General features: G+C 43.8%; 1 protein-coding gene across 2 annotated transcripts in view; it reads left to right on the forward strand.

The window, feature by feature from the left end:
* The first annotated feature begins 338 nt into the window (after window positions 1–338).
* TTF2 (transcription termination factor 2) overlaps window positions 339–19,247 on the forward strand; it is a 39,312-nt gene continuing 20,403 nt past the window's right edge. The window contains exons 1-9 of one of the 2 annotated variants that reach the window (XM_027567832.2): window positions 339–388; window positions 470–572; window positions 3,063–3,149; window positions 12,630–12,696; window positions 13,542–14,483; window positions 14,797–14,911; window positions 15,270–15,452; window positions 16,814–16,941; window positions 18,129–18,210. In XM_027567832.2, coding sequence (XP_027423633.2) covers window positions 361–388; window positions 470–572; window positions 3,063–3,149; window positions 12,630–12,696; window positions 13,542–14,483; window positions 14,797–14,911; window positions 15,270–15,452; window positions 16,814–16,941; window positions 18,129–18,210 — 1,735 coding nt within the window. In that variant the 5' untranslated portion in view covers window positions 339–360. Of the gene's footprint in view, window positions 389–469; window positions 573–3,062; window positions 3,150–12,629; window positions 12,697–13,541; window positions 14,484–14,796; window positions 14,912–15,269; window positions 15,453–16,813; window positions 16,942–18,128; window positions 18,211–19,247 lie in introns of those variants that run through there. The other variant, XM_027567833.2, reaches the window with a different exon arrangement.

Consider the following 19,247-nt stretch of genomic DNA (forward strand, 5'->3'; position numbering starts at 1 on the left):
AGTTGTGAGGCAAGCTCCCTCTAGAGCCGCCTCTGGGTCTCAATTATAAGCTGCGGTCGCCCCCGGCCTCAGCCTCACCCCTTCCTCTCCCCGCACCAGCCGAGCGAAGCCCCTCCCCCGGAAAGCCCGTCGCCGGGAACGCCCAGCCCCCCTCCAAAAGGCCCTGCCAGCTTCAGCCACGCCCCGCTACTTAAACTCAGGGCGCCCGCCAAGGTGGCGGGTTAGGGCCCCGCGCGGTGAATTATGGGGGTTGAGCCTGCAGAAGGTGGATGCTGATTGACTCCTGAGCGAGGAGGGCGGAGTAAAAGGCGGAAGCGGGCGTTGGGGGCGGGCTCGGTGCAATTGCAGACTGGAGCGCCCATGGAAGCGGTTAGGTGCTCCGAGCACGGTAAGGGGTCCGGGTGTTTTAGGGGCTCCCGGGGTTTGTCAGTGTAGTTTGGCGTAATCATTGTCAACCTCCTGTCTTCAGGGATCGTGTGTTTTCTCAAGACCGGCGTCCGCGATGGCCCGAATAAAGGAAAGAGCTTCTATGTGTGCCCGGCTAACACCTGCAGCTTCGTGCTGGCAGCCGAGTAAGTCTCGAGATGGGCATGACTGCCTGCCACCGCCAGCTCCCCTCCGCCCGGCGCCACTGGCACTAGGAGAGGTGGGGACCCTGGTGTGTGCAGCCGGGGCCTTTAAGTAGTTGGTGATCCCAGGGCAGCGTGGCGTGTTCAGGAGGCGCTCCGTTCCTGCTTTTGCTGTTTGGCCCTGGGCAGCTTACTCACCCTCTCTGGGCCTCCATTTCGCCCACCTGTAAAGTGGAGGGTCAACTACAACCGGAACCTTCTGGTCCTTTCCAGCTCTGGGTTTCTTCTTGCTTGCCAGCCCTTCTGCTAGGACATTGCCTCTCCTTGCTAAGTGAGGACATACAGACATAGTAGAAAATAATTGGCCCCTGTTTTGCACTAGTTTCAGGCCGAACTTATTTTTAAATGTTTGAGGTTAAAACTCGCTGGTGGTCAGATTATCAACTCCTTTTAAAAAGAGGATTCTCTGGTGGCACCTGAGTAGCTCAGCTGGTTAAGCATCTGACTCTTGATTTCCGCTGGGGTCATGATTTTAGGGTCCTGAGATAGAGCCCCGCTTGGGACTGCGCACTGGGTGTAGAGCCTGCTTAAGATTCTCTCTCTCTCTCTCTCTCTCTGCCCCCCACCCCCTTGTGCCCGCTGTCTCTCACTCTCTCTCTCTCAAAAAAAAGGATACTCTGCATTTAAGGTGTAAAATTGATAATCCAAAGCAACAGGTTACTTTAGGATTAATGCTGAAAGAAAATAAGATATCTTTTTAAAATTGTTATTATTATGTTATATTAATCACCATACATTACATCATTAGCTTTGGATAGAAAATCAGATATCTGATCAACATTCTGGTTTTACAAAATTGGAAGCTGGGACCCAGAAATGTTAAGCATCTTCTTCAAGTGAGAAAAGTTAATACTGTTGTCATAAATTATTAATAAGGTCCACAGCCTATGTGAATTTTTAAACTTTATCACATTAAACATTTTCCTGCTCTCTACAGAATTTGGTAGAGAAACATGAATTTTCTCCATCTGATGTAAGGCACAAAGTGGATATCAATACTAGAAAATAAAGTATTTTTTAACATGTGTATATTAACTTTTGTTTCCCTTACATGATTTAGATGATTTCTGCCTTTGTTGTGCTTTGAAGCTAAGTGAAGGAATTTGTATCTGTTTTCAGATTTGGCAAATAAATTTTTAGAGAAAATACTTTCTTAGCCCTCTAATAAGTTGTCCTTTTATTGGAAAGAAATTACCAGGATCCAGTTAAGTTAAATACGAAATGATTTTGAAAAAAGCAGTGTCAAATCTTAAGATAGAAGGGACAAACCAGTTAAGCTATCAGCAACATACCATCAAGTCAGGATTTACTATTTATTTCTAATTTCTATACTGAGTTTCTTAGGTTCCGTACCTAGCTCAAGTTTCATGAAACATGGAAGCATGTTCAGATCTGTAGGAACTAAGCGTTAATGGTAGCATAGGACTCAGCTTTATGTTAAAAGAAACATACCTTTGGGGCGCCTGGCTGGCTTAGTTGGTGGAGCACGTGATCTCGGGGTTGTGAGTTCGGGCCCCATGTTGGGTATAGAGGTTATTTGAAAATAAAATTAAAAAAAGAAAAGCAAATCCTTATATAGAATACCATTTATGCAAATGCACTGCTGTCAAACTAGTACAATGTATAGTTATTTGATAAACTTGACCAATTTGGGATATGTCTGGCAACCAGGATATAAGCAAAACAAAGGAAGAAACAAGTGCCACACATCATATGAGAGTACTTTAGGTCTTCACTCAAAACTATGTAGCCTCAAATGTTATATATACATTCTGTCATAATAAATTGGAAAAGAAGAGTTAAAAAACTTATGCCAGGCATGAAGCATGTTAGGAGATCCTGCTCCTAAACAGATTGTTATAGGAAAAGGGATGATGGAAGAACCTGTGGAGAATTCACAGCCAGTCTTAGATACTTTAGCTGTTCCCGGGGCCGGGAGGGGGGGGGGGTCTCACAATGTAGAGGTTGCAGAACAGTATCGTTTTGAACTTTTGAGTCATCAGGAGAAAGGCGTATTTATTGTCATCCTGTCTTTGGGGGAGTGGGGAAAAAAATGAAAGCTGTGGAGCCTTTCCCCAGAGGAATGTGCATAGATGTACAAATGTGTGGGATTAACAAACCCAGTGGAGGTCATACATGCATTCTTACGTTTAAAACCCATAGTTTAGGGGTGCGTGGGTGGTTCAGTTAGTTAAACGTTGGGCTGTTGATTTTGGCTCAGGTCATGCTCTCAGGGTCGTGATCGAGTGCCGGGCCTGCTTGAGGTTCTCCCTCTCTCTCCCGCTGCCCTACCCCCTTGTGTGTGCGCTCACACGCACACACATATTCTCTCAAAAATAAATAAATAGAGTCCATAGTTTGGATTTAATTTTAGAACGTTAATTTCTGTTGTCTCCTAAAACAAAATTTCCTTTTTTTTTCCCTCCCCTCTAGTATTCCTGTTTCTCATTGTTTATTGCATGAGGACTGTGTAGTAGGGCTTCAGGGTTTGCTTCTACCACCAGGCAAGGAAGAATATAGGTAAGTGTCCAAAAGGAACATCTACGTGTATTTGCTTCTTTCTTTCCCTGGAAGACTTACAGCCAGATGTGTTTTCCTAGAATTGACTATTCTGTAAAAATGATTTTTAACAAAGAGGATTTCTGTATGTATTGAATGCCTTCTGAGCTGTCACTCCCTCACTGCAGAGCAACTGGTTAATTTGAGAATCTGGTTAATTTCAGGATCAACTGCTCTACCTTCCTCCCTCTCCCGCTCTTCAGTAGCCAGTAATGTCAGCCCACCAGCAGTCATTAACTTGCAGTGATTTGTCAACTTTTCCATTCTCGTAGTAGAATGAAGTAATGTCTAAAAATGTCTAAAGTATTTAAGCACTCAATAAATGTTAGTTTCCCTTTTTTTTTTATGAAAACTCAGAGGTAAGGCAGGGAAATCTACATAGGTGGCAGGTGATATTTGTCAGGAGTATTCAAAGGTAAGTAGGAATTCACTAGGGGCAAGAAAGGGGTCACATTTAACAGATCAATACCCTGCATTAGGGTACAGAGTTAGGAAGTAACCAGGAATTGCAAGCATTTGGTTTGGTAGTAATTTAGCATGTGTTTGAGTAGAGATTTCAGAAGATAAGGCTGGCCAGGAAGGCAGGGGCCAGGTATGATGGTCGTTATATGATATTCTGTGCAGTTCAGAATGTATATATTCTAGATCAATCCCCCCACCCCCCCATATTGGCATTTCAGTGCCATCTTCACATGTCACTTAAATACCAATTCTGCTGTTTTTCTTAATTGAGTTGTGGAGACAGTAAGATGCATAGATTTTAAGTGTTCAGTAGTTGAGTTTGAGAAATTGATATAACCAAGCCTTAGTCAAAATACAGAAATATTTCTCTTAACCCCATTAAGTGCCATTGGACCCCCTTCTACCAAAGGCAACCACTGTTTTGATTCATTCTTTTATGTCTGGCTTCTTTTTTGTAACAATATCTATGAAATTCATCCATGTGGTTGTGTGTATCAGTAATTCTTCATTATTGCTGAGTTGAATTCCATTCTGTGAATATCACAGTCTGTCCTGCTTATTTGTCATCTATATATCTTCTCTGGTGAAGTATCTGTTTAAATCTTTTGCCCATTTTTTTCATTGAAAATTTTATTGAGGTAATTGTAGATTCTCATGCATTTGTAAGAAATACTACAAAAAGACCCCTGTAGACTTTACCTAATGGTAACATTTTGCTAAGTGTATGTAAATAGTATATATTACAATTAGGATATTGATTCAGTCCACTGATCTTATTTGTGAAGATAGTTTTCCTTGTACTAATGTGTGTGTGTGTGTGTGTGTGTGTGTGTGTGTGTGTGTGTGTGTGTGTGTGTGTGTAGATTTAGTTCTATACAGTTACCATGTGTAGTTTTTTTGTATGTACCTACCACAGTCAAGATATGGGACAGTTCCTTCACCACTGAATTCCTCTACCCTGCCTCCCACTCCCTCCACGTCATCTCTGGCAACCAGGAATCTCATTTGCGTTTCTAAAGTTTGTCATTTCAGAAATGTTATATCAGTGGTATCATAAAGTGTAACTTTGGGGGATTTTTGCCTACTTTAAAAATTGTGTTGTCTTTTTATTATTGAATTCGAAGAGTTCTTTATATATTCCCTATACAAGTTCTTTGGCAAATACATATATAATGAATATTTTCTCCAAGTCTTTGGTTTTCATTTTCTTAACTCCCTTTTGAAAAGTAGAAATTTCTCATTTTTATAAAGTCCAGTTTATCATTTTTTTGTCCTTTGTTCTTTGTGTGTTCTCTCTGAGAAATCTTTGCCTGCCCCAAGATCACAGATTTCTCCAAGGGTTTCTTCTAGAGGTTTTATAGTTGTTTGTTTTCCTAATGGCTTTTCTGTTTAGTCTGTGATCTACTTCAAATTAATTTTTGTTATCTTATGAGATAGGAGTAGGTCATTTATTTTTCCATATATTACTGAATAGAATATTAGTCAGTTGTCTTAGCACCGTTTTGGAAGACTTTCCTCTCCCCATGGAAATGCTTGGCACTTCGTAAAAAATCAGTGATTACCATGTTATGGATCTTTTTTTTTGAACTTGCCAATTGTTCTTTTGGCCCTTTTGCCTATCCTGACACAATCAGGTAAGATAGTACAAGTCTTCCAACATTCTTCTTTTTCAAGATTGGCTATTCTGGGTCATTTGCATATAAAATATAGCATCGACTTCTAAATTTCCTTAGAAAAACTTGTTGGTATTACACTGAATCTGTATAGATCCTTTTGGGAAGAACTGACATTAATGTTGATTTTCCAGTCTATGAGCATAGTGTATTTATGGCTTTCTTTTTTTCCAGCATTGTTGAATAGTTTTCATTGTAGAGTGAGTACTCTACCCTTTTTGTTAAATTTAGTCCTAAGAGAGTGTTACGGTTTTTGATGCTATTGTAAATGGTATTTTTAAATTGTTCACTTTTTTTTTTAAGATTTTATTTATTTATTCATGAGAGACAGACAGAGAGAGGCAGAGGGAGAAGCAGGCTCCCACTGAGCAGGGAGCCCAATGTGGGACTCAATCCCAGGACCCTGGGATCATGACCTGAGCCGAGGGTAGACGCTTAACCATCTGAGCCACCCAGGCACCCAAATTGTTCCCTTTTTTTAAAAAGATTTATTTGTTTATCTGAGAGAGAGAGAGTAGGGGGAGGGGCAGAGAGAGAGAGACACTTCAAGCAGACTCCCTGCTGAGCACGGAGCCCCACACGGGGCTCAATCTCATGACCCTGAGATCGTGACCTGAGCCAAAACCAAGAGTCAGATGATCAACCAACTGGGCCACGCAGGCACTCTGAAATTTTCACTTTTTGACTGTTTTTTTTTTGTTAGTACAGTGAGGCTTGTAAGCCTCTAGAGCATGAAGTCAGGATCTCCTGACACCTAAAACCATTTATGCGCTGCTGGTGGGGGGCCCTCTACCTTATGGGAAGACTGTTCTGGGTTGTAGGAAGCCACTGAAGAATGTTTGGTCCAATTTGCATTAATAAAAGAGGAGCTCTGAAGACGGTTGATTAGAAAGGAAGATGGTGGAGGCAAGGACACTGCTGATACAGAAGTGCCATTAAATGTCTCATAAATGGCATAGTCAGTATTGCTTACTGCTGTAGTCTCTTCTGTGACAGGAAGATGAGGCAACTAACATTTAGAGAGGTTAGGAAAGGAAGCAGGTCCCAGGGTTGTGCAGTGGCATTGCTGGGATTCAGACCATGGTCTAGCTGGTTCTAGATGAATCCACTTTAGTCTCTAAGTGAAAGGTGTGCTTGGATTGAGGCATTGGCAGTGGAGTTGGGTGGACTTAGGTTGTGGAAAACTTGCTGAAAGAAAATCAGTAAGACAACTTTCTGGTGGGGCATTTAAGCATGTACCTGTCCCCCTCATTTTCCCCTCAGGAATAGTGACCCCGGCAGTCCTGACTTCCCTGGGTTGTGAGGATTTGGTGAGGTCATGGGTCTGATGCACACGGTCTGGCGTTTGGCTCGCTGTGAGTGCTCAGTAAATGGTTGTTAAGTTGGGGTTTATGGGTGATGAGTTTACCATTAAGCAAGACAAGGAAAGAAAGGTAACATATATGGAGGTTTGGGATGTGTGGCCAACACAGACAGCTTTGAACTGATCATGTCTTAGGTATATATGAAACCAGCTAGAGAAGTGAGTGCAGCTCCAAAGAAAGGTCTAGGCTCAAGATGGAATTTTGAGAATTTACCACAAACATTCTTCATACTAGGGAGATGAGGCTGAGAGTTGATCATGATTTTAAAATAGAAAAGTAAGAGCACCTGGTGGCTCAGTCGTTGGGCGTCTGCCTTCGGCTCAGGTCATGATCCCAGGGTCCTGGGGTCGAGTCCCACATCGGGCTCCCTCCTCGGGGGGAAGCCTGCTTCTCCCTCTCCCACTCCCGCTGCTTGTGTTCCTGCTCTCGCTTTGTCTCTCTCTGTCAAATAAATAAGTAAAATCTTTAAAAATAAATAAATAAAAAATAAATAAAATAGAAAAGTAAAGGGGTACCTGGATGGCTCAGTCCATTAAGCGTCCAACTTGATTTTGGCTCAGGTCATGATCTCAGAGTTGTGAGATTGAGCCCTGCGTCGGGCTTTTGGCTAGGTGTGGAGCCTGCTTAAGAGTCTCTGTCTCCCTCCGCCCCCTGCAAAAAGAAATAAAATAGGAAAGTAAAGTATGCAAATGTTTTTCTTTTAGCCCACGTCTAGAACATCATTACAAGGAGGTACTTACTGGAGGTTTTAAAAGGTTGTTTTAGGACAAATAAAATACAGTTATACAACACACAATAAATAAAAAACAAAAAACAAACAAGTACCCTGACTGGTAGTACAGACTGGAAATTTTAACAGAAGTAGGTACGCCAGTAGACGACTTCCTTAGCAGACAGTTAGGGCATTTAGCCAGAACCCCTGTACTCTGGAGAATGACCTCAGGGAATAAAACCTTTTCTTCTGAAAACTGAACTTAAAGTACTTCACATCTTTGACTTAATTCCAGTATGTTTGAAGCTTAACCCAACTAGGAGACAGGTGCAGCAGAGTAATGGGAAGGAGGTGTAAGCCCCGGTGAGGCTAAGATGCCCGTTTTTCATTCCTTGGCATGTAGGTGCATTTGCATGCAGTTCTCTAACTTAAACGCCAGATGGTGCCACTCACCAGCATTTGACTGACCCTTCAGCCTTGGCCCTCTGTTTAGGGACAGTAAAAGAACAGTCACTCAACGTAGAACGAGAGGGATGAACTCGTGCCCTGACTTGAACGATGTGGCACACACACCTTGGTTTACGTTGTCACTGAGCTTCCTGAGTTCTTGTTTGCTCCCCTCCCGTTTCCCCTCCTCTCCTTTGTCTTTGAACTTCTCAAGGATAGAGAATCAAAATAGATGGATGTATTCTTTTATCTATAACTAGGTAAAACAAGTTTGAGTTCTTTAAAAAACTGGTTGTTGTGGGATGTTCAAAATATTTTATTTTTAAGGGCGCCTGGGTGGTTCAGTCGGCTAAGCAGCTGCCTTCAGCTCGGGTCATGATCCCAGGGTCCTGGGCTCCTGCCTAGTGGGGAATCTGCTTCACCCTCTCCCTCTGCCCCCCCCCCCCCCCACTCCTGCGCTCTCTGCCTTGCTCTGCCCTCTCTCTCAAAGAAATAAAATCTTTTAAAAAAATATTTTTAGTAACATTTGAATCTTTGCATGTCTAGCGGAGTCCTTTGTGTGGTTGGTTACTGGGTAAAATTGGGGTGCAGATGATATAGCCCAGTGATGATTTTCTGGGCAGATGATAGAAATTTGGGTATAAGCCAGGCCTGTGCAGAAGCACCTCAAGTCGTACCACCCCATGAAGAGCCCCCCTCAATAAAGTTAGTACATCTTGTAGAGTATTTATATTGTAGAGTATCATGCACTGTGCTATGTAATGGAAGGAATCCTTGTTTGTGAAGGGTATTAGCTCTCTGTGTCACAATTACTTTTCCCACTTTGCCTTTTGTCTTATAATTTTGCTAATGATATTTTTGCCATATGGAAGTTTAAACCTTTTTTTTCATGGCCGTAGGGTAGCAGAGAGCCATGTTGCTGCCCCTCAGTGGCTCCCGCAGCTGAACGCTTAAAACTTTTGTGTGGCCGGAATTACTAAATCCTTTACCTCTCAGCTGCAGGGCTTCAGGTCCCACTTAGAAAAGCCTTCTTCACGTTAGGATTAAAAAAAAACATTCATCTCTCTTTTTTTACCCAGAACATTTACAGTTGCATTTTTTACGTTTGCGTTTTCGTTCCATCTTGAATTTTAATGTAAGAGAATGAGTTAGAAATCCAGTTTTATGTTTTTCTAGTGCTGGCGCATATAAACAAGGGAACCTGTATTCCTAAGGGGCTCTGACACCACTGGGGTAAGAGTCAGACCAGGAAGGCTGGTGCCCAGCACTATCTGCATGTAGTAGCATTAAATTGGATGTGTTCAAATGCAGGCGCTTCTGTGATCTAGTAAGACCCGCAGTAAGGGGTTAATGCTGGTGCAAGTTACTGAGATAGTGTAGGAGTTGAGACATGAGCTTGGCCTTGAATGACCTTTAACATTTGGATATAGTAAAAGATAAGTACTTGGGCTATAAGCGGAAGTATGGCTATAGGAATAAGCAAGAGGGTCAGAGGGAGTGAACTAATGATTATTATTGCTTAGCAAGGCCTTAATATGGGTCAGGCGTTGGTCTGAACCTTATCTTTACATGTATTAATGCATGTGGTCCTCACAGTGATCTTACAAGATAGGTACTTTTTTTTTTTTTTTTTTGGCCATTTTAGAGAAAAGGAAACTGGCACAAAGACTAGTCAAGTAAGTTATCTGAGGATTCAGAGCTGATTATGTAGTGAGGCTGGGATTCGAACCAACGGAGGATGACTCTGGAGCCCGAGAGACTCCTGGCCTGGCTGAAGTGAACGTGCCTGACAGTGTAAGTCTGGGTTGGACGATCAGCCTTTAGGAAGAAGGGAGGATATGCCTTCTCGTGAAGCATTGAAGAGGTCTGGCTTCCTCTAGCTGTGTTCCTCATTATTGTTTATTGCTTACGTCCTGGGAAATAACGAATATACTGCAGAAATTACACTCTTCTTCATAGCAGAATCAGTATTTGATTTCTCTGAGAATATATTTCCATTGCTTTCTTTGCTGATTTGCAATTTAATAAACATAACAAACTTTTTATCCTAAAAACAGAGAGGCCCATCCAGATTGGTTTTAATAAAAATACAAGTACAAGCATTTTTAGCAGCGTGCCTAGAACATAGTACACGCTCAGTAGTTAAATCATACATGTGTTATTTTCTCCCTTCTTGGTCTCCAAGTCCTGCCCTTTTGAAAGTCTGCAGTGGCTTGGGCTTTCAAATAGCATGATTTATTAAATGTTCTTGTCAGTGAAGATTTCAAGTACTTGATACACTTAAAATAACAGCAGAAGTTTATTCTTGATTCACTTTGATAAGGAGTGGTACGGCCTATTAGTTGCCAGTACTTTGAATTGTTATGCATTCTAAGCATCTCAGAAATTTTATTACATATGTTCAATATGATATCCTATTGCTGTGAGAAAAACTAAAGAGACCAGTAAAAATTTTTTCAGAAAATTGTGAGCTTGAATGGGGAAATTGTGAGTTTGTATGAGAAGGGCTGGTCCTATTTTCTTTTTAGTTTGACTTTTATGGAACACTTGTTCATTTGAGGCTTATCTTTGCTTACGTGTCCAGGTGAGGTAGTGACATAGTGACATGATTTTGAATTGGGACTCAGATTGGTCTTGATTCATGTTGTATATCATGGGACTTAATTTAAGAAGTTAGAAAAGAGCAAGAAATTAAACTGAAAGAAAGGAGAAAGAAAGGATTAATGTTGGTAAAAATGGAACGGAATGAGTTCAATAACAGCAATAAATAAAATCCAGAAGGTAATTGATCAAGAAAACAGAGAAGGCCCTAGTATACAGTATGAGAAATAAGCAGTTACTCTTCAGATACATAAAGATTCATTGTGACATTCTTTTTAGTAGCACAGAATTGGAAACAACCAAACTATCTATCAAGAGGGTTCTGGATGAATAAATAATGGAACTCTAAATAGTGGGAAACTGCAGCTGTAGGGGGGAAAAGTGTGTGTGTGTGTGTAAACCCTTTATATGTTCTTCTAGAAAAATTTTGAAGACATTGTTAAAAAAAAAAGCAAGGTATTTAGTAGTATGGGTACTATGCTATCTGTTGGTGTGGAAAAGGAAATTAAGATTCCTGTATTTATATTGATCTGAATATACATTTAAAAATCTCTGGGAAGGTAAACAGAGAGCTAATAGGAATGGACACTTGGAAGGGATGGGAACTGGGCATATAGGGTACCGTGAGGGGGTCCTTCTCAATGGCCATTTTATACTTTTTGGTTGAGTTTAGTACCTAGTTAAACAATTAAGTCAAATGATATTTGAAAGGTCTTCTTTGATTATTAAATGTGTTTGAGGAATCATTTTGGGTAAGGAAAGAATCAGCTCACTCTTATTTAATTCTGTGATACTTAATTATGCACAAAAGCCAAGACATAGTTGGAAATAAAGAGCTCACATATGGTTTTAGACTTCCGGTTGCTGAAAATATAGTCGGGCAGACAGGCAGATACGAGTGTAATACAACTAAATACAACAGAAATACAGAAATAATACAGTGGATGAACGGGGAAGGGAATGGGGGGAAAACCTTGCAAAGGAGGTATGGCTCGAACTGGACGTTGAGGGTCATGTAGGACTTTGACAACTGGTGATGGGCAAGCGGTGTGCAGACGGGGGTAAAGAGGACATCCTTTGGATGGAGGGAGAAGCACATGCAAAATCTGGGACGCCAGCGTGCCCGCGAGGTTTCATTTGCGAATGGAGCAGCGTAGCCATTTCTGTGTAGTGGGTGTGTAGGCTGTGTTTACTGGTGCAAGGGCAGTCTTGTATTGATTGGGATGTATGTCTGAATACAATCTTTTTTTTTTAAATGGGAAATTGCAAATACATACAAGTAGACAAGATAGAATAATGCAGCATATGAGCTTCAACAGTTCCCAACTCATGCCAGTCTGGTTCTGTGTGTACTCTACCCACTGCACCCCCCAGCTCCTGCCATATTTTGAAACAGATCCCAGGTAACATCATTTCCTCTGTAAATGTTTCAGTGTATGGCTCTAAGAGATAGGGATTCTCTCTCTTTTGAACCAGTTGGAGTGCAGATTTCCAGGAGCTTCACAATGTCATCAGTAGTTTATTTTTAATAATTTTCTGTGTATTTGTTTAAATCAATAAATAAAGTTCACAGTTGCAATTGACTGGTATGTCTTTGAAGTCTCTGGAGTTCTCTCTCCATTTTCTTCCCCCCTTGTAATTTATTTTTTGAAGGAAGGCAGTTGTTTGTCATAGAGCATTTCTCACTGTCAAGATTTTACAGATCACATCCCCGTGGCCAAGCTCTGTGTGTTCCTGTTGTTTGTATTTTCTGTAAATTGGTAATTGAATCTGGGGGTTTGACCTGAACCAGGTTAGTTTTTGTTTTGGTTTGGCTTAGTTTTGTTTTGTTTTACCATATAGGTTGTATCGTGGTTTCCCATCAGGGATACCTAATGTCTGCTTATCTCTCCTTTTCTGATTTTAGCAGCCACTGCTGATCATGTTTCTATTTTAGTAATTCTTTGCAGAGTAAAAAGAATAAGCCTGTGTACATCTTTGTTTCCACGACTCCTCTTTTCTTTCATTTCTTAGCCCTTATACATACCCCGTGCAGTAGAGAATTTTTAAATGTAAATGTAGGAGTAATTGGTTTCAAGTGACCTTCCAAAACGTTGCAAGATGTTTTTTGGATGAAAAAGAAATTTATCTCGTTGTAATGGATTTCCACAGCCTTGATTGTTTGTGTTTTATACTTCGTTAGATTGTTCTTCCAGTGCATTAGAAGTAAGGCGGCGGGGAAGCAATGGTGCGGAAGTATCCCATGGCAGGTAGGAGTTATTCCTGTCTTCAAACCTGCTCTGCTAAGACTGTTTAATCTGTGGTGTTGCCCGAAAAGACCTTGAAGTCCAGTATAAACTGGTTGGTCTTCATCATACTGTCTGTGAAAGATAGTTCTTTTCTTTAAGCAACCTATCGGGTCTTCTAATTCAAGGGACTATTTGGTTATAGTGGAGATTTAATTATTTGCCTCCTATTTCACTTAAATATTTTTCAAGGTCTTAATTGTGGTCACTGTTCTGTTTAGGAAAAAATTGGGATTTACTTGACTGACTTCAGCATCTTTTTATAGACTGGTATCTCCTTGATGTTGGTATAAGCAGGGTGTCATTTGTAAGCTCCTAGACCGTGAGAGACTGATAGATGCCCAGCGCATGAGGGGCTCAGCCCAGGGAAGCGGCAAGACTTCCATTGGTCGAGGTGTAGCTCGGACTTATGACTGGATTCCTACAGTGAAATCTCCCTAAAGCCAAACTCAAAGCAAGCATAAGACACTGTATACTTTTGGGGATAAATTCATCTCGAGAGAGTAATTTTTTGTGAAAGGTATACATTGTGGCTGTTACAACTGCAAAAGCACTTGGTTTGATCACTACTTGTCCTTGAGGCCCGGGAAATCAGTGGTCTTGGACAGAGAAGGAACCAAGCGTTGAAAGTACTGTTCAGAAACTACTACTTTGTGAGTTGGGTACCTACTCTATCCTAGAGGCAGAAACGATCCCAGGAATGTTCAGAAATATTGGACTACTGTTTCCATTTCCTCTGAAAAAAGGGCATTCTAGATATGATGCTTGCATTAATGTTTTATATTAAGCTTATTTTCTTTGTCTTTTAGGAGCCTCATTCCAAAGAGCATTCTGTAACCAACAAGTCTCAGCAGGCCCCTGAGCCTCTTCATTATCTTTGCACCCAGCAGAGAAACCCATTCAAGGTCCTGGACAAGAATCAAGAACCGTCTCTCTGGAAACAGTTCACCAAAGGCAAAGCTGAGGAAAAGATGAATGATAAGAAGGAAAAGGAAAAGGGAGATGTGCTCTTGGATCAAAAGAAGGAATGGAAGCCTGAACCCAACTGCTGGACGAAGCAAGATCTCTCATCTGGCCTGGAGGTAAAGAAAAAACAACCTGCACCTCAAGAGCAGCTGCAAGGGGAGAAGACAGAGTTTCAGTGTGAAGCAAAGGAGAACGAAGGGACGCACACAAGAAACCTTTCTGAGGTTAAATCCAAGCAGTGCCGTGGTGAGGGGCTGAGGAAACCATCTGGGTTTCTTCAGGAGAAATCACATGTTGAGAGTCAGCCTGTCCAAAAAAAATCAGAGCCTCTGAGGGAAAAGGAAACCAAGCCTTTGCCTGGAATTATTCACAGTCAGAACCCAATAAGCAAGCCCCGGAAAGGGGAACACGTCAGCAAAGAGCACCCCAAGAGCCGGGAGGCGAGAGAAACAAAGGCAAGGGACGAGCCAGGCTCGCAGACCACTCGACAATCGGAGCCCGGGGACGGGCCTGCACCACCGGCCACAGGGCGCTCCCTGGGACAGAGGCCGGAAGCAGCCTCCAGCCATGGCGACCGTGAGGAGAATAATGCCGTTTTCACTTCCTCTGAGCCTCCCTTGCTCTTTGACTCGACTCCAGACTCACACAAGGAGGAGAACCTCCCGTTCCCTGGTCAGAGTGTGCAAAGAAAACCATCTCCTGCCTCGGGTGTTTCCAGGAAGGTGGAGCCTTCAGACCCAGCAGCCCAACATGTGTACCTCACAACACAACTGAAGCAAAAGAAGGTAACTACTGACCTACCACATGCTTTGTTTTTAAGGTCAGAGCATTGCTTGCTGGGGGCCACGAGCAAGTCAGACATGTCAACGTGAGAAAGGTTTTGTGGGTGGATATTTAGGTTCTGTCTTTTCCTGGGTTTATATTTTCAGGGTTAGTCAATCCATCAGGTTTAAAACAAAACCAAACCAAACCCTGGTTTTCACACATATACTTAAAGGATGCTAATTTCAGAGTTTTCACATTTTAGGCTACTTTAATCTGAAACTGTCTTTCTAACAACTTGAGGCAGGAGGTCATCTTACAGGATCTGTTTTTCAGAGCACACTGAGATCGGTGAATATCCAGGCTCTTCCAGACAAGGGTCAGAAGTTGCTCCAGCAAATTCAGGAGTTGGAGGAAGCCCTTGGTGCTCTTGCCCTCACCACAGAGCCAGGTAAGGTGGGTTACGCCCCAGAACTCGGGGTTTGCAGGAACTTGAAAAGAGACATTCGAGAAGCCCTTTCAATAAAGAATATGTTGATCATTCACCTTTCCATTTGATTATCTACTTCGGAGCTTTTCAAAATTAACACTTGTGCTGTATAAAAACTTCCTTCATTTCCTGTGGACTCAACTCTTTCCCATCGTTTAAGAACTTTTCAGTTCTGTGCTCTTGAGGTCTTCCCCAGCTTGTTGGAGTGGTAGTGATCCCACCCGCTTTTAACCCCCTCTCACACATATAATTCCTTTGCTTTCCTGAACTGTAACCTGTTCTTTCCTTGTTTTTTTTTTTTTTTTTTTTTCCTGAGCAGACACTAATGAGAAGAGTAACACTCCAGTACCGCAAGAGAGAAGCTTCACCAACAGTACCACTGACCCCCCTCACTTGGTGCCTCCCCAGCCCCTGCAGGGTCAGGGTCTCCACCCTCTGGGTTCTCAAGGACTGAAGGCTGCCTGCCCTGTAGCTGCTGAGGGACCCAGTGGGTGCTATGGAGGTAAGATTCAAGGGCCCGGCCCTGGTGTGAATAGCTACCCCTACAAGGTAAATGCTGCCTAGGAGATGTTTCTGCCCATGTGAAGGGAAAAGCCGTTCTGGAGTTGTAAGTTGCCCGTATGATACAGATTGTGATGCTCAGCTGAGCTTTGCACGGTGTTTAGATTTCTGTGCCTGCCTTGTTCACGGGCCGTAATCAGTCAATCCAGTGGCCGGCACATGGGAATCATCTCTTAAATGTTTGTGAATGAAAACTTAAACTTACACCACGATGAGGTAGGCAGACCAGCGGGTACGTTTGCACCGCATGTGTTAAGGCAGAGCAGAGAAGTGACAGAAGTCAAGCTGATGACCAAAGACCCACCGAGAGCAGTGACACCCTATTTAAATGAGTTTCCATCCTGATCTTTCCAGAAAACTGTGGTTCAGAAGTAACTGCAAATAAAGATCGTATGTCCTAGGACGGGTTGGTTTGCTGATCAGGAGACGGAACCCGAGCTCACTGGTCCGGTTGGCTGGCAGTGGCTGGAAAAACGAAGGCCCGTTTTCTACCAGCTGAGGAGCACTAGAGAACTAGAACGGGAAAAGGAAAGAAGCAAGGAAACAGAAAAAGGAAGGAAAGGGAGAAAGTGGAAGAGTGATAGTGAACAGGGGGTAAGAAATAGATTCGGTGCCGGTTGCAGCTGAGGCCAGCCTAAAAAGGAACAGAAAATGCCTTTGTTTCGGGGCGCCTGGGTGGCTCAGTCGGTTAAGCATCTGACTCTTGATTTCAGCTCAGGCCGTGATCTCAGGGTCATGAGATCAAGACCTGCGTTGGGCTCTGTGCTCAGTGGGAAGTCTGCTTGTGCCTCTCCCTCTGCTCCCCCCCTGCTTTGCACACTCGCACGTACGTGCATGCTCGCTCTCTCAAAATCCTGGTACAGTGTGGTCAGCGTGTGAGGTGCACATCAGGGGCTGTCTCCCTGTCTACCTAAACATCCAGGGATTTAACCTAGCCCAGCCTTCCCTGTTGCTGGCTTCCCTTCTTTGCACCCAGCCCCAAGGATCTTTTCTTCCTAAAATAATGATGGCATTACCTTTTCCTCTGCCCCCTCTTTGAAACTGGAGAAAAAAAAGCCTACCAAAAATACAACAAGTTCTCTTTTTATTACACTTTCTGTTACTTTGCCCTTTATTATGGTAAGCGTGTGGTTAAACAAATGGGAAATGGGGCTAGAGGAGCCTGCGAGGAAGGAAAATCTAGGGGCGAGAATTTGTAGTCCGTGCAGATCGGTTACCTGGCAAAATGTAAATTGCCGGTTTGCAGCGTTAGCCAGGGTGGAGCATTTGTGACCCCTTTAGATACCACCTGTCTGTACGCAGGTCCTACGAAACAAGACGGCCCTCACTCTACGTGGAAAATCATAAGTAAAGCCATTGATGAGCTGCACGCGTCACTTGAGTCTCGGCCCGGTGAGACAGTCGTGGCAGAGGATCCAGCTGGGCTGAAGGTGAGCCAGGGGAGGCTCATGGTGCAGACTGCGCTCCAAGAGTGTCCCTGCACCGCGGACCAGGAGACCCTGGGGGGCTGCCCTCCTGATGGATCTTTCCCACAGATAATGCTTTCATGGCTTCCCTTCTAGTATTTTCTTCTCCTGTTTAGCACTGAGAAGAAGGTACAAAACCTGCTTTTTTTTCATAAAGCCACAAAATTCTGTAGGTCGATAGCAATAGAAGACCCATTTATTGAGCTTCGGTAGGTGCCACAGGATGCAAAGGACTTACTGCTCTTAACTAGTTGGGGGGAAGTGCATCTACAACATATATGAAACACCTAGAAAATGACGAAAATACAAAGGTAAAACGTGCACTGTAACGGACCACAGATGGTATACAACGTACAGAAGGAATTCAGAATAGGGGAAAAGTCACCGTAGGTAAAGAATTCTTTGTTGCCTGCCTACCCTGGGCCTTCACAAAGTTGCAAGCCCGAAGGTAGTAGAGAGGGTAAAGCCAAACACTCCAGTTAGAGAGAAGAGGTCGCAAGTAGGACTTGCCAGTGAAGATGGGGAGCAGGTGACCATCCCTGAGCGGGGGCCTCCCTTGCAGTACAACCTGGCACAGGGAAGCAGCTCAGATAGCCTCGCTCAGGAGATGGGATGAAATCACATAGAATCGTGAGCCGGGTGTTTTCTGAAGATTGTTTTTGTCACGGGGTACAAGATGAGTAAGAAAAGACTGGAAGGGGGTGTCCGTCAAGGGGCTGTTGAAATTTATGACTCACGGTGCAGATGGGGACATTGCCTACAGAGAGGAGAGTCGCATTTAAGAGAGAATGAGGAAGAACCATCGGGATGGTTCATCAGTGAAATGAAGGGGGCCGGTCAGAGGTCTTGGTTGCAAGCCGTAGAAACTGCCTGGCTGATTAAAGCAGACAGAACGAGACTCTCACTTGAGGGACGCTCCTGATAGACGTGCTGGCCAGTAGGGGCAAGTCTGTCCCGGACAGGACATACGGTCGCCCTGGGTGGGAGGTGGAATCCAGGACCTCCGAGGTGCCGTGAGCAGCCGCATGACAGCTGGAATATTGGGAGGATCGCTTATGGAAAAGAGGAGAGGAGAGCGTGGAGTCCGTGTAATCAGGATCCAGCCCCTCCTGAGGAATTTATACTCAGCTTTTGGTTCTTCCCTTTGCCAGGTCCCTTTGCTACTGCACCAGAAGCAGGCATTGGCCTGGTTGCTCTGGCGGGAAAGTCAGAAGCCACACGGAGGAATTCTCGGTGAGTCTGGTGTTATGTTAAGAGCCACCATGCGTATTGTTTCATTTGATCCTGTCAACAGCTCTGGGATGGGCACTCCGCTGCCCCCCCTTGTACAGATGACGAAACTGAGGTGCAGGATGGTAAAGCAACATAGTCGAGTATAGAGCTGTAGGATCGGTCAGGTCGTGGCTGCAGGCGGTAGAACCTGACTGTGGCTAATTAAGCAGAGGGTGAGTTCATTCTCTGGTGGCACAGAGAGTCTCTGGGAGGGGTGGAGAGCCAGGCTGGAGGCCAGACGTCTAGGAGCAAGGCCAAAGCCAAGTAAGAACCTGAGTGTCTTGTGGGAACTGTCATGGCTGCTTTGCTCCATCAGACTCTAAAGGAAAGTGTGGCCACCCCAAAGTCAGAGACTCCTGTCTCCACCCCTTCCTGCTTCCTGAAATCCTGAAAAAGGATTTCACAGGGAGCCTCTTTTCTCAAGTTGCTTGCATCTGAATTGAGCTCTTGTGTGAGTATGTGTGTTCTCCAGAGCCAAGGCACACTGCCAGGGCCTTAGGTGCAGGGAACCCTAGAAAGCCAGTGTTCTGTGTTCTGCTTTGGAGACTCATCGAACTAAAATTTTCCAAGGTGCTCAGCTTCTAGAAAACATGACAGATGGCCACAATGGCTAGTGAGTGGCCGTGACGGGACTCCCCAGGACCACCTCCAGGGTCGATGATTTGCGAGGAGGATGCACAGCATATAGTCATACTCATGGCTAGGATTTATTAACAAAATAAAAACATAAAATTATTCTGATGTGTTGTAAGTTGAAATCTGCAAAGGGAAAAGGCCCACGGGACAAAGTTCAGGGGACACCAGGTGGAAGCTTCCAGAGGCCTTTCGCAGTGAAGTCACACATGGAAGATGTTGCCAAGCGGGGGAGTTTGGGCCCCAGGTGTTTACTGGGAGCTGCTCACAGTGGCGGCTTCAGGCCTGGTCGGTCCTGAAATGCCAGGCTTCCAAAAGGAAAGCAGATGTTCAGCATAAACCATAGTGTTTGTGCACACAGTGTA

Source organism: Zalophus californianus, chromosome 4, assembly GCF_009762305.2.
Source record: "Zalophus californianus isolate mZalCal1 chromosome 4, mZalCal1.pri.v2, whole genome shotgun sequence".
Lineage (NCBI taxonomy): Eukaryota > Metazoa > Chordata > Mammalia > Carnivora > Otariidae > Zalophus > Zalophus californianus.